The sequence below is a fragment of the Gadus chalcogrammus genome, chromosome 7, assembly GCF_026213295.1.
Source record: "Gadus chalcogrammus isolate NIFS_2021 chromosome 7, NIFS_Gcha_1.0, whole genome shotgun sequence".
NCBI classification, from domain to species: domain Eukaryota; kingdom Metazoa; phylum Chordata; class Actinopteri; order Gadiformes; family Gadidae; genus Gadus; species Gadus chalcogrammus.
The window spans coordinates 28342188-28357095 of record NC_079418.1 but is presented as its reverse complement, the minus strand read 5'-3'; the positions used below and the strand labels follow the sequence as shown (position 1 = coordinate 28357095).

At 44.0% G+C, this 14908-nt stretch overlaps 3 protein-coding genes across 3 annotated transcripts; 1 reads left to right on the top strand and 2 right to left on the bottom strand.

Annotated features, from left to right (window-relative positions):
* Positions 1–1014: 1014 nt before the first annotated feature.
* shpk (sedoheptulokinase) lies at positions 1015–4845 on the bottom strand. Its single transcript, XM_056593779.1, has 7 exons — positions 4206–4845; positions 3978–4119; positions 3248–3422; positions 2662–2814; positions 2034–2209; positions 1602–1802; positions 1015–1450 (listed from the first exon to the last, which is right to left on the bottom strand). The coding sequence occupies exons 1-7, from the start codon at positions 4341–4343 to the stop codon at positions 1023–1025; spliced, it is 1413 nt and encodes a 470-aa protein (XP_056449754.1). The 5' UTR covers positions 4344–4845; the 3' UTR covers positions 1015–1022.
* Positions 4846–5103: 258 nt separating this feature from the next.
* Positions 5104–6528, top strand: emc6 (ER membrane protein complex subunit 6). Its single transcript, XM_056595007.1, has 2 exons — positions 5104–5328; positions 5712–6528. Exon 2 carries the CDS (start codon positions 5746–5748, stop codon positions 6076–6078), a length of 333 nt encoding a protein of 110 aa, XP_056450982.1. The 5' UTR covers positions 5104–5328; positions 5712–5745; the 3' UTR covers positions 6079–6528.
* Positions 6473–14433, bottom strand: p2rx5 (purinergic receptor P2X, ligand-gated ion channel, 5). Its single transcript, XM_056595006.1, has 12 exons — positions 13873–14433; positions 13010–13160; positions 12296–12367; positions 11825–11900; positions 11607–11691; positions 11320–11400; positions 9331–9472; positions 8407–8540; positions 8003–8096; positions 7854–7919; positions 7589–7677; positions 6473–7491 (listed from the first exon to the last, which is right to left on the bottom strand). The coding sequence occupies exons 1-12, from the start codon at positions 13992–13994 to the stop codon at positions 7242–7244; spliced, it is 1362 nt and encodes a 453-aa protein (XP_056450981.1). The 5' UTR covers positions 13995–14433; the 3' UTR covers positions 6473–7241.
* Positions 14434–14908: the final 475 nt, after the last annotated feature.

The following is a 14908-nucleotide window of genomic DNA, read 5'->3' as shown; positions in this document are numbered from 1 at the left end:
TAAGTTAAGACTGCATCTGCTGGGGTAGAAAACAGAGTACTTCCGGTTTCCAAGCAGTTAGTCAGCTAGGAATCAGCTGATCCTAGAGTCGTTACACAGCAATCACGTTCAACCTCGTGCGCAGCTGCGTGTTAAACTCCAAAACCTCAGTTTTAAGGAGTACGGTTTTAAAGCGCGGCAATGCTAACTGACAGAGCACTTGGCCCTTAGAGTCAATGAATACTGAGGTTATTAGGATACATGTTGGCATTATTGATAACACAATTAAAATGTGTTCACATATTTCTTAACGTTTCATATTCAACCATATCTATATTTATTTTCCAACACTCTCATTGTATAATTTTAGGTTAACATCCATCATGATGAGAAGAATCATAATGTAAAGATTCAACTGAATTATTGCACTTTTATGTTTATCACATTTTCACATTATGTCTAATCACATCTTTAACTGTTACAATTCTACATGGATGGAAACAAGAATACTTCTTAGCAAGCCTGATGGAGAGATGCAGTGTATACGTTTAGGTTGGAAAGGCTAGCAAAAGCCGGATAAAAGTAAAAGAAAAGGAAGGGGAAAAAAAGGTAATAAGGATTGCAAGAGACTTTTGCAGATTTCACACCACACCTAAATTACACAGAGAGAGTACAGTAGTGAACTGAATAGAAAGCATTTGAAGTGTTAGGGAATGAGTTTGAATCTCCTGCCTTCTGACATGGACATACCATCACATTCTCGGCTTAATGAAAGATTTGCTTTGCAGGAGTATCAAAGAAAAGCAATGCTGCAGTGGAATAAGGCATACTCAGAACGCCCAAACTACACAGAATAAGGAGCTGACTCAAGGATAAGTCAGGAACTTATCCTTCTAGTTAAGAAGTAGAGAAGGTCGTGGAAACAACATTGAATCGAAGGCGGGAAATCAAACAAACAAGCCCAACAGCATTTCTTTCAGCCACAATGTAAACACAGATCCGGCATCCATCTTGGTCACAAACAGGCGGCCGCTGATCCTCACTCAGAGCCGATCGCAGACGACCATGGCCACGCCCACGGCCGAGTCGGCGGTCTGGCTGCGCTCCAGGGGCAGGGGGAGGAGGGCCCTCTCCGCCTCCTCCCACAGCGCCGGGTTGCGGGAGAGGGCGCTGCCGCAGCCCAGCACCCGCCGCACCCCCGCCTCGCCCAGGAGCGCCGCCGGCATCATGGAGGTCAGGTTGTCCACGATGCCGCGGCACAGCGCCCGGGTCACGTGACCCAGGGAGAGGTTGCCGGCGGCGGCGTTGGCCACGGAGCCCCGGAGCTGCGGGCGGTGCCTCTCGCCCAGCAGGGTGGGGCTCACCGCCAGGTCGCTGGGCGGCTGGCCCAGGGCGACGCTGTTCAGCGTGGCGTACAGAGAGGAGTCGTCACCCCCGCCGCCGCCGCCGCCGCCGCCGCCGCCCTCCACGCCTGCAGACGACAGAGGACGGGAGTTACACGCAGGACGTTTGTAGAGGGATTTGTATGCTTTATGATAGATGGAAAGGTAACACACACACACACACACACACACACACACACACACACACACACACACGCACACAAACACACAAACACCCACCAAGGTCCTTCATCCATGAGCTGAGCATCCCCGCGAACGTTGCCAGGGCGTTGCCCCCATTCAGCGACGCCGCCACTGCCAGGTAGGACTCGTCGAAGTACGGGAAATACGAGATGGGGGAGCCAGACTCAGGGGCATCTGGAGGCCTGAACCCCCCCGGCATGGCGTAGGTCAGCTGGGCCGAGGTGCCGATGTTCAGCACTAGGGAGAAGGAGACCAAATGGTCCGGTTAATGATCCGAATAGCTCAGACTCTGGACACGTTGCAAACAAGAACCCTCTTGTCTCTTTTGGACCCCCAGTTAAATAAGTGCTGGATCAAACCCCCCATGCGTCCTTGAGTAAAATACATAACCCCAAAACTGCGGCTTTGGAGGGAGGCATCGGCTAAATCACGAGCGGTGAGGAAACGGCGTGTGTGGGGGCTGTTTACCTGCGTCTGTGGGGGACGCCATGCAGTGGTACACAGAGCACTGGAAGTCCCCCAGGGCAGCCCCTACTGGTGTGTGGGCAGGGATGCCGTGCCAGTCAGATACGGTGCGCCCTGCCGTGCCCCCCGCCACCACACACTCAGGGAGCAGGACCACAGGGAAGCCCGCCTCGGATAGACTGCAGCATGCCCACGCAAAAGGCACACACACACACACACACACACACACACACACACACAGGCACATTAGTCTGCACACCTCACACAGACACTGTGATTTGAATGTGTGTGTGTGTGTGTGTGTGTGTGTGTGTGCGTGCGTGCGTGCGTGTGTTTGTTATGTGTATATATATATATATATATATATAAAGCATGTAAAGCAGGTGCTGTTAAAAATATTTAAAATAAGTTGTACATACAGTATATATATATATATGTATATATACATGTATACATATACATAAATATATATATATTTATAAAGTATGCAAAGCAGTTGCTGTTAAAAACAGAGAAAATAAGTTGAACACCAATTACCGGATTCATGCATTAGTGTTTTTAAACATTGGACCAACGGCATGAAAATTCACAAATTAACCCACGCCATGCCAAAAACCTCACTCAAATGTACATTTCCGTGTTCCACTGGCTGGTGGTGGTGTTGAAGAATCCCCAGCTGGCCGCGTTGTGAGGGGTCATCACACAGTGGTCAAGGCCACACAGCATGGACACCACGTAGTCCTGGATTGTCCCGGCCACGCTGAAGTCAGAGAGGAACTCCGGCCTGCGTTCAAAACAACACATTTTCGGAGAACAGGAGGATGTGAATAAGATAACGCAGATATATTAATTAGAGCCCAAGACTAAAGAATTTCATTGCCAGCGACTGCTCTGTAATTGTTGTGCATATGACAATAAAACCATCTTGAATCTTGAATTTTGAATCTTAATGAATTGCCACTATTGCTGAAGTCCATTGATAGATGAGTTGATAATTTTTTAAGTTTTAATATCAAACATTTGCCGCATACATCTTCAGAGATTAGCATATTAGGTTGATATTCGTTTACAATCTTCAATGCAATGCGCTTCTGAATTGTGCCGTTTTCCAGCATCCAGAGTATGAAATGATGAGTCATGGACATGTGGAGGATCATTGGTGGCAGTCCAACCATGTGATTGAGCTCCACCACACTGACCCGTTTGTGCAAGCTGACCTGTTTCTCAAGAACCAGAAGATGGTGGCACAGCCGAACCCCGTGGCCACGGCCAGATGGGCGTTGGGGGTCGGGAGCGAGGACAGAAAGTGAGCGCTGCAGCGGCCATCCTGCCAGGTGACCAACTGACTGGTGTCCTTGACCACGAAGAAGTCTCTGTTCTGCCAATCACAGCCTGGGAAGCACAAAAGGAATTGGCAACATGTTTTCATTTCCTTCACAATAAATTATAAATATACAAACGTAATGGTTCTATCTATAATGGAACAAAATAAGGTTCATATAAATATACATATATACAAATATACCAAATATAACCCTATTACATAATATAATCAATCACTGTTAGATTATCAAGAGTTGATCATGAAGACAAGGATAATAATTTTAGTAAATAGCTTTTGTATCTGAAAATTATGCCAAGTATTATGAAAATGGGTGTTAAATGATGCACCAACTGTACGAGGAATGTGAAGAACCAGTGAACCTAAACACAACTATTTATATGATATCTTTTTAATATAGTTTTATATGATCCTCAACAAGTATTACAAAATTGGCGTTTGTCGTAACCATCGACCTATTAAAGAACGTAAACATGGGATGACACGCCCCCTCTTTCCTAAACCTCAGCATTTGAACAGTGGGTTCACTGGCTCACACAGTGGGTTCACCAGTGTGGCTTGCTTTTCAACCAGAGCGATAAAGACATTTAAATACAATTTCTTACCAGTCTTTGATTTCCAGAATAAAACGCCATGCATTTGTCCTGAAACCCCTATTCTGCTGACATTGAGAAGTTTTTCTCTGGGCAAAAGGGCGATGCATTTGTTAAGAGTTGATATTATTATGCCAGTCTCCTGCTCGTGGGTCTGTGTGAAAGGCAAATACACTCATGAACAGTTCATAGTAGACAGAAAAGTGGAATAACGGAGCCTGGGGGTGTGCTATTGTTTACCTGTAATCCACTACTGTCGACGAAGTCTGACGCAGTCGGCAAAGAGTAACATGCGGCAATTGCTTTGGACCCCTGTTCTAGTAGCACCACTTTAATCGATGTAGTTCCTACGTCTATACCCAAGACATATTTACCCATTCTGTTTAAGTTTTGTTTAATATGGCGCGTCAATTTGGCCCAGCAGAGATACGGAAATGGTAGAAACGTCCCTCAAAATATATTAATAAAAATCAATATGTGATTGCTCTTGACTATCATACAAGTTTAGGACAACCATTAAAAAATAAAATAATGCAAAGCAATATAGAGCATCATGCTCTATAACCGAGGCCATGTAAAATATGTCACCGAGGCAGGTGGTTGTTATCTAGTTACCTATTGACGTAACTATATACACATGTTGGTGTGCTATATAAATATTTGAAATCACATATACTGACTCGTAATTACCAGAAATCGCAGTTCTGTCCCTACATTTACACTTTCTTTAGAATTTCACATCTGAAGTCTCCATGAACCACGTGACGATCCAGTATGTTGAACTTCCGTTGTTGTTACTCACTCTAAACGGCTCTCGGTGCAAGTGCAAAGGTTACTTTTGACCAGAGATTTGGAAGATGGCTTTTATTTTTTATTTTTTAATCAAATAAGTGTTTTTTATTGGAGATGTGCGTGACGTCTTCTTGATTTCAGTGCATCCTTTCATTTGTGCCTAACATTCATACGCCGATCTTATATTATGTCAGCATTATTCATTCGTCATTTTATCTTGTACCAATCAAATAAATAACAGCCGTATGTATTACTTTTTTTAACGTGAAAAAACATAATTAAATAAGTTATAAAATAACTGAAACACATTTAATTCCACCTACGAAAGGCAAATAATCGTCTACCGACGTGACGTCACTGTATTCCCAAGATGCATTGCGAAGAAGGACCATGGCTGACAAGTCCTTAGCACTGTCTTTTTTCAGCTAGCGTTAACCGGTTGTTTCTCCAAGGTTTAATACACGTAATCGCTCCATATCCTTACATAAAGAAACGTCTTCAAATGATCATCCTGTGAAAGCGTCCTCTGAAGTTAAGTCGTCGTCGTGACGTCCAGTTGAATTTGTGTCAGGTGAGAGGCTGTTCACGGTTAGCCACATCGAGCTAACGTCCATCATAACGTTAGCCCTGAGTAAACTGAGTTTAATGCATGTACGATACATACATTCAACACTCAAGTAAGCAAGTTGGCATATGATTATACATTACTCACATAACAATATAGGTGTCCATTTCGTTGTTTTATATACGTTTATTCCAGATGGTCATCGGTTATGGTTGCAGCATCATAGGGCCCACTGTTCCCTTTACAATTTGAATTTAGGACTTCTGTTTCTATGTAAATCTGTTTGTCTCATTATCTGTCGGATCATCCACTTGAAGTCGTAGTAATCGCTGTCTTCCAGTTTGGCTATTATTCCCGTATCGACTCCTGGTGGTTTGCTTACTTTACAGCAATACATTTCTGAAGAGAATTTGGAGATCTGCGATGGCGTCAATTGTGGCCAAGCGCGAAGGACCGCAGTTCATCAGTGAAATCGCCGTGAGGGGCAACGCTGCCGTACTGGACTATTGTAGGACGTCTGTATCTGCTCTGTCCGGAGCGACAGCGGGAATCCTCGGACTGACGGGACTATACGGGTTCATCTTCTACTTCCTAGCCTCGTTTCTCCTCTCCTTGCTGCTCATCCTGAAGGCAGGGCGTCGGTGGAACAAGTGCTTCAAAGCCAGACGGTTGCTCTTCACGGGCGGCCTTGTCGGGGGTCTTTTTACTTATGTCCTATTTTGGACTTTTCTCTACGGAATGGTGCATGTGTACTGAAGTGAGCTGTCCGAGATAAACGAAATTAGCTCCCATTAACAAGTGAGTCTGTCGTGCTGTTTTTAAATAGACAAATAATGATAGACCTAGACCCCCCCCCCCCCCCCCCCCCCCCTCCTCTTATGAACTTTTCGTACAATGGGACCTAGGTATCAGTTAGTGAACACAATAACTGTACTGTCATTCCCCCTCTGATCAACTAGGCAGTGAGAGAATGACATAACTAAATTAACCTTTGTCTTGTTTGTAAAACTATCCCTTGTGGTTAACGGCCCGAGTAGTTGTTATCCTGTTTGGTTTAATGCTTAGATTATGTCAATTAAGATTATTTGAATTTCTAAATGTGTTAATTATGTGTTGGCAGGGCTAGTGTTTGCCTACAATCTGACTGATTTGTACAAAAAATAAATGCCTAAAGTAATAACCCTGAATGTATTCTTTATTTCATCTGTTAAAAATAACAAAATGCAGGAAACCAGTCACTTTATTTAGATTAGGTTCAACTAACCGCTATAACATACTTTACATGTAACTGATGTCACAACATGACATCCTGAGCCACGCAACATTCCATTTTAATCACCAAAGCTAACCATACAAGAGCGTGAGAAATAAGCATGTTTTCACAGCACAGCCATGGACAAGAAGATCATTGACATGGATCATACCTTGCCTCTTTGTGGCTTTTCAAATATTTCTTTGGACCCTTAACAATCAATTCAAATTGCACGAAAGCTGTGGTTCAAAACCAATTAAGGAGAATAGCCTATCCAACAGTACAGTCACTAGTTACTGATATTCAGCCTAACGTAGGCCTATCGTCAACGTAAAAAGGGGTAATGAGGGTGTTGGAACACATCACAGTGGCTTGTTTTTAAATAATATGATCATAAATATAATTCACATTTTAGTACATACTGAATTGATAAACACTAAATATATAACGTGTGAATGAATGAATCTGGATCTCAGTGCTTGACCGTTCTAACATCACTGGTCTGTCCAGCAAGCACCCAGTTATAATAATCCCAGCATCCACATCAGATCACACTCGACTAACATTGGTGAGCAGATGGATGGGACGATGTTTTGAAAACCATTGTGCTGCTACCCAGGAGGCCTGTGTCTGTTGAGCTTGGTGTCTGCTCTGCCAATGAATGTCGTTAATATTTGGGAGCGAAGGTGATGTGTCTTGATTCGCCACCAGAGGGAGAGAGGATCGGAGCATACCGCTGGCCGGTGTTACGTGGAACGGTGGGTCCTTGCTTCTCCGTGGAAGATCGGTTCTCCTCCATCACCTTAGTGTTGTCGTTCACCTCTGCCTTGTTGTTTTCCCCCAACGCGTCGGCCTGCTTCCTGTGCTTCCGGTCCCGATGGCTCACCTTCCCGTCCTTGTGTTTACCCTTTTCTTTCCTGAGGAGGTGTGACGGTGTTTAGCCACAGCCACATTAGCGTTACGGTCCGACGGTGTAAACAAATATAATGCTGTATCATGAATCACAGTTCTTACTTGAAGTTTATGATTTCAAATTTCCTCTCTCGGTAGAAGGAGCTTGTGTTCATCATGTAGAGAAGTATCATGTCACATGCGAACGCTCCCTAAGAGACAGCATTTCATATAGTTTCAAGAACAGTTGTATACACAATGGCCACAATTAACTATAGTTTAGTGACCCAACACTGCCCCCCTGTGGTGATAGATTGAACTTCAGGTTCTTCCAAATATTGCATCTTTAAAAAAATGCTAGATAATTGAAAGACTATAATGTACTCACAGCGCCCAACAAGGCAAAACCAGATCCAACAGCAATTACGGTTGGGATTATGTTAAATCTTCCAGCCTGGAAATTAAAACATAAAATAAATAACGACATAATTTGTAAAACAATAACACCATTCATAATATTATAAATATATTACATACCCGTCCATTGATCATAATATCAAAGCGTATTCCATACACCTTATACAAAGTCCGGAAATCTTCACCTGTTGCATCTTTGTAATATCTGGCATACCTGGTGAGCAAACCAGCAAAGATGTCATAAATAAGATGAATGGCCTTCAAAAAGATACAAAAACAATTTAAGTATTTACTATCAAAAGACCATTATTTTGAGATAGATGTCATGAATGAGCAGGTAAGGGCATTTTTGAATCCAGGATCTTCTTTCCCGGAGTCCACCTAAAAACTAAACTTTTTTGAATTGATCATTTTCAATCTTCACATCAAATTTAAAGTGGTTCAAGTGTAGTGTAGCATTTATAGACAACTTAGAGTTAATATCAAGTCTCTGCAGTTTGTGAATGGACATTTAAGCACTGCACCTGAAGTTGTATCCTGACGTGATGGAGTTGTTAATGTTTGAGTCCAGGCGAGTGAAACTGTACTCTGGGTTACAGTGCGAGGAGTCCCGATCCAAATCGCAGTTCCACTCAATAAGAATAGCGACTGAACCACCCTAATAGAAAAAAAGACAAGAACGAAGGGGAATCATTTGTACGCAAATTATGCATCAACATTTAAAATACAAATACTATTCAAGCCATATTCTAAAAAACATAGAAAGAATTTGTCGTTTGTTTTGGTTGGTTGAGATATCTTTGTGGGAACCTTGAAACAGAAGAAGAGGAACAGTACGAAGTGAACTAGCTTAGAGGTCCTATAACAGCAGAAGGGTAGGACAAGACCATGACCCGATCACATAAACCCTTTTGCTCTCTCACTACTTCAAAGATCCCCATATAATCTTAAAGCTGTAGTGCTACCGGGGCACTTCACACATGCAGATCATTTACAAGTAGGCCTAGCATAGTGTTAAACGTGTTGACACTATCATGTATTGCGCAATTTAGACTGTCAGCATCATTGGATGTTTGAATAACGGATGTTTGTATACAAATTTAACCTGTCGCAAACAAGAACCAGCACATGGGAGTGCAAATGAAGCATGGCTGTATTCTCTTTCACTTGCTTCAAATAGTCTTGTCTATTTCGGACGCAAAAATTCAAAACCATTATTTCCCGTCTGCCCTGACGTCATCTTGTGCTTCAGGATTTAGGACTTAGGACTCTCTGTTTATTTATAAACCGGATCGTGCAATTAACTCTGAATAAATTCAAAGATCTTTTATAAACAATGATGTATTAAATGTTACATGATACGTCCAAGTAATCTTCAGAAACTCAAGAGCACATGGAGAATGGAGAATAGAGTATATAAGAAGTAAGAAGTGAGGAATAATCCATACTTTAACAGCCATCTCCTGGAAGTCATTGCCAGTCCAATCGACCAGGTCACCCAGACGGAATATGGGACAGTACGGATCTTCGACTTTTTCATAGGTACAACCTTTCAAATAGCTGTCGTTGCTGGTTTCCAGGACGTTGGACCTTTGGGGAAAAAGTTGAAGCATAACATTTACAAGAAGCAATTCAACTCGCAAAACATTAACACACTAACAGAACTACTGGACGGAACGAAAACAATGAAAACTTAATTGCTTTCCTTTATCTTCATATTTTTTTAGCTATACCTTTATTTACATGGTATTTCATACAAGACAGAAGAGTGGGTTTAAAGAGAAAGGGAACAACGAGTAGCATAGGGCCACAGCTGGGAATCGCTACAAGACGCGTTGAGTGGTTAACTTGTTGAGTCATCCTTCTTTAAAGGGGTAGTTCGGAATTTTGGACATAGGGCCTGATTCCCAAGTGAGCATTGGTGTTCTATATCACTGGAGACAGTTTAACACATTTCATTCAGTCCTTCTAGTTGCAGAGTTCGCTCGTGCTAGGCTAGCGCAAGTCAACGGGCAATGCTAGCCTGCTATTAAAAACAGTCTTACCCACTCCACAGTACACCCAAGGTCAATCAATTATAAAGCCAGACTATAGATTTAAATGTCTGTGTTGATAGAATAATGTTAGAAATAAAACTAACCTTGCATCGCATGAATCATCGAGGGACTACTTTCTCAGCAGAAGCGGAATTTTACTATGCGCTGGTTAGGTTTGTAACCGAATCACGACAGAAGAACGTAAACAGAGAAGCGTGGGACAGAAGCGCAATTGAACGACTAGGTAACATGATGGTTCAGTGTGCTTTTAGAAATTGTAGAAATAAACGGTACAGATGGGCACCACAAAGTTTCCACCAATTTCCAGTGCGAGATCCAGAAAGGACTCAACTGTGGCTTGTTTCTGCTGGCTTGGACATCAAAACACCAGCTCGTACATGTACGGTTCGTTGGATACAACAAATTCCTCATAATCGTCTTCAAAAGCAGATGCATCGCTAACTCCTCCAAACGTGGCCATATCTTGTTAATTGAATACGCTTATAGAATTCCTTCGTTCACTGTACTCTGCGTTTGTAGCAATGACAGCGGCAGGTAACCTAGGTATCAGTCCGCCGCTGCAGTAGCCTACGTACAGGAATATAAACACTGCTGCCGAGACCCCGCAATTCCCTCAAAATGCAATGCAAGGTTGGTTTTATTTCTAACATTATTCTATAAACTGACATTTAGATTTATAGTCTGTCGTTATAATTGATTTACCTCGGGTGTACTGTGGAGTGGGTAAGACTGTTTTTAATAGCAGGCTAGCATTGCCCGTTGACTTGCGCTAGCCTAGCACGAGCGAACTCTGCAACTAGAAGGACTGCATGAAATGTGTTGAAAACTGTCTCCAGTGATATAGAATACCAATGCTCACTTGGGAATCAGGCCCTATGTCCAAAATTCCGAACTACCCCTTTAATGTTTCAATAATGACAAACTACGAGTTCCAAAAGATCCACGTTGTCTGCGGTACTAGTACGAGTACAACAACTGTCATCGCGAGGAATCCCTGGCCACACGTCCCACCGATTGGGCTGACATCATCACAGCCTGCAGTGTTGACCTGTGGACCGCTGATTCGTGCCAGACTTGGACGGACAGCACTGGTGCTGCAGCGGAATTAGCCAGCCAGTCAGAATTAACCGGCTACAGTCACACAGCCCGCGGCCGTGGGACATCGGACACCTGTCCGTGGCCCGCGGCCGAGTCGTCAAGGACATCTCGGATGACATCTGCCTGCTGCGCAGTCCCAGCGGCGGTATTATTAGACCTGCCCCCCCCCCCCTAAAGCTATTCAAAACAGCCGTGAGGACACGTTAGCCCACTACTGTTGCGCTCTTACTCTGAAGGAGCGCAATAGAGACAATCGGTCCGCGCCACTTAAAGCCCACTTACTTGGAGAATTCAAACTTGGGGAACCTGATGAAGTTCTTGATGTAGATGGTGAAGTTCTCCGCCCCGCTCAAGAGGGGCTCTCTGTAGGGGGGGGCGAAGGCGGAATGAGCGCTCGTGCGTGCCCGACGTGTGCGAGTGTGAAAGTTTCAATTTCACAGGTTCTATTCATTGTACAATAAATAGAACCTGTGAGATTACTCAGGATCACATGAAGGGGTCTGATAGCAAAGGGAGCATAGCAACAAGATGGCTAGTCGGGGGCTGGCGCCACACACACACACACTCACGGGGGTCTGTGGCTTTTCCCGACAGGGCACCAGCCTTGGATCTCACAGGTCCCTGTGCTGTTCACACACACACCAGTCTTGATCCCTGTCAAACGTTAAGATCATGAGCCAAATGGAAGTCACCTACAGGGAGATACTGAGAGAGGAGACATGCATATAGGAATCCTAAATGCTTGGACCCAATATAAATGTGCAGACGGGTGTTAAAAAGTCCTCACCGTGGCCGGAGATCACGGCTTCACCCTCCACACAGTCCTCGTCACTCAAACATCGTCCATCTGGAACCTTAAAGCTCTGTCAGAAACCCCCCAAAAATATATATATAAATAGAAGAAAAAAGACCAAGGAATTGTGGGTTGCTAAAAGTTCACGACTTTTACACAATGCTTGACTTTGCATTGAACATTTTGCATAAGTGAGTGTGTGTGTGTGTGTGTGTGTGTGTGTGTGTGTGTGTGTGTGTGTGTGTGTGTGTGTGTGTGTATGTGTGTGTGTGTGTGTGTGTGTGTGTGTGTATGTGTATGTGTGTGTGTGTGTGTGTGTTTGTGTTTGTGTTTGTGTGTGTTTCATCAGAGCTATGCAAAGCAGTTTGCCCGGATTCTGAACGATCTCAGAGTTCCAGAAGACGACGTTGTTGTTGCTGTTGGTACGCGTTGCTGTTGGTACGCGTCCCATCTCGGCACTCTCACCTCAGCACAGAGGCCCAGTCGCTGGTTTGGCGTCTCGACGAAATTCGTGACAACAAAGAAAACTTGTTCCCCCTGTAAAAAACAGGATTACGTCCAAACTTGAGACACACCAAGAGGAAGAAAAGGTTAAACCAATTACATTGGAGTGGGGAGAGTAATGTCTATGGACAGAAGGCTGTGGTGGTGTTGACCCTAAAGGCTCTGTCGTCTTGCTTGTCAATATTTCCTGATTATTCACATTGATCAATGTTTACATGATCTCGCTCAACGCACACATAGTTATGCATGCATCTAGGCCATGTCTCTATTCAGGTTGAACCAGATAATGATACATGTACATCGATTAATGGTATATTCTTAAATGACGGCTTGTTTTTTTAATCCAATACAAAGAAGCGGATCAAACGCACACTATCATTGCTACAGCTACATTTACATTAAGGGGATTTTCCTTACCCTTTTATCTAACTTACAACCATTCATTCACACACTGACGGCGGAGTCTAAGCAGGGCGACAGCCAGCTTGTCAGGAGCATTCAGGGTGAGGCGTGCTTGCTCAGTGACACCCCGACATTCAGTTAGGAGGAGCCGGGGATCGAACCAGCAACCGTCCAGTTGCCAGTCAACCCGCTTCACCTCCTGAGCTACTACCACCCCAGCTACAGATAGTGCTGGTGATGCACCAAACTTTTACAAGTTGTATATATTCTCACGTTTGGTGGTATGACATAATCTTCGGCCCCCCAGAGGCGAGGGCCCGAGTCGGAGCTGTTGGTGAGGGCGACCCCTTTCAGCTTGGTGATCACTGAGCTCTGGATGGCCTCCTCCTTCTCCTGGTAGCCCTTCCTCATCACAAACACCCATCTGAGGATCAGACCGTACCCCATGGGGGCAGAGATGGGGGCATCATTCCGGTTCAGGGGAGTTGTTGGCGTGCCTTGCAAGAAACTATGGCAGTTCATGCCTTTTTTTTCCCCATGCTGATTTCAAATATTAATTTGTGTAAAATATCATAGCTGTAGTAATAGTTCATGATGTTTAATTTTAAAAAGGCCTAATCCCCTTTAGCAGCCTGACGTGTTGAAACATGTGGTCTGAAGTCAATTGCATATTTTACATCAAGGTATAGCAAAAGAGATGTGGTAAAATGCCAGATCAAAAACGTTGAAAAAAATTCTTGAACATCAAATCCAAATCCAGTCATTTTTATACCAAACTTTGGTGTGAAACCCTGGTAGATACATTTAAAGTGAAGTCATGTTGGACCATCATCTTCAAAACAATCTTCAAATCATTTTTTCTGTCAGTCTGATGCTATCAAATAGCAGGGGGCGTGATGCCTATTATTTCTCGATTTAATCCAACTGTGGAATTATCCTATACATCTAAAACAACGGCAGATGGCATATGTTGATGAGACATGGTATTGCTTTCTCAGTAACTCAAAAAGAATAGTCATAACCTTAATAACTGGTAATTATTTGAGGGCTATATCCATGGTTAGTAGTATGAAAGACGTTGGACGATAGGTCAACTTTTCCCATTCCAAACGCACAAATAGACAACTTCGACTCACCCGATCACGTATGCCAAAACGGCCACCTGGTAGACCCTGAAGAGTATTCCGATCTTCTTGTTTTCGGCGATGACATACTTTTCTGTCTTGTAATTTAAAAGCGAAAAGAAGAAGCCAGCCATTCCTTGACTGCACTCAGCTGCGACAGCCGAGAACCGAGAAGTGTTCCCAGTCAGCGCCTCGCACCATTATATATCGGTGGGCATGTTAAACGAGACGCCTTTAAACGCGTGGCCTTTAGTCAAAGAGGACGAACTAACCAAAAGCAACCTGACTTTAATAAAGTAAAAGTATTGCATTTCCCGTAATTGACTTGGTTATTTTTTGAGCGTCATTAATGAAAACTAAACAGATCCTAACTTGCACTTGAACTGGCTCGAAGTAACAACAGCCAATAAGTAAGCTTCTTTAGCTCATGTGACCTTTGCTGCCTGTAAACATGCAGGGAAACTCAGAGGATAAGTCAGCGGAATAGTGTCTGGAGGTCTGCTTGTCATCCCAAACAATGTTGTAGCAACAGGCCCGTACAAGGACGGGAACCCTCGGTTCCCAACTCGGGGCCTAGGCTAATTGAACTCCTTTGACACATTGACACATTGACACAAAACAAGACCGGACATGTTTAATACAAGACACTTACACTTAACTTGCTCAACACTTTCCCAATGCATTTTCTATACTCGACAACCGGTGCTTATAGTCTCCACCTCCTGTATCCTCTCTCCCTCCTCCTCCACCTCCTGTATCCTCTCTCCCTCCTCCTCCACCTCCTGTATCCTCTCTCCCTCCTACTCCACCTCCTGTATCCTCTCTCTCTCCTACTCCACCTCCTGTATCCTCTCTCCCTCCTACTCCACCTCCTGTATCCTCTCTCTCTCCTACTCCACCTCCTGTCTCCCTGTATCCTCTCTCCCTCCTACCCCACCTCCTGTATCCTCTCTCCCTCCTCCTCCACCTCCTGTATCCTCTCTCCCTCCTCCTCCACCTACTGTATCCTCTCTCCCTCCTCCTCCACCTCCTGTATCCTCTCTCCCTC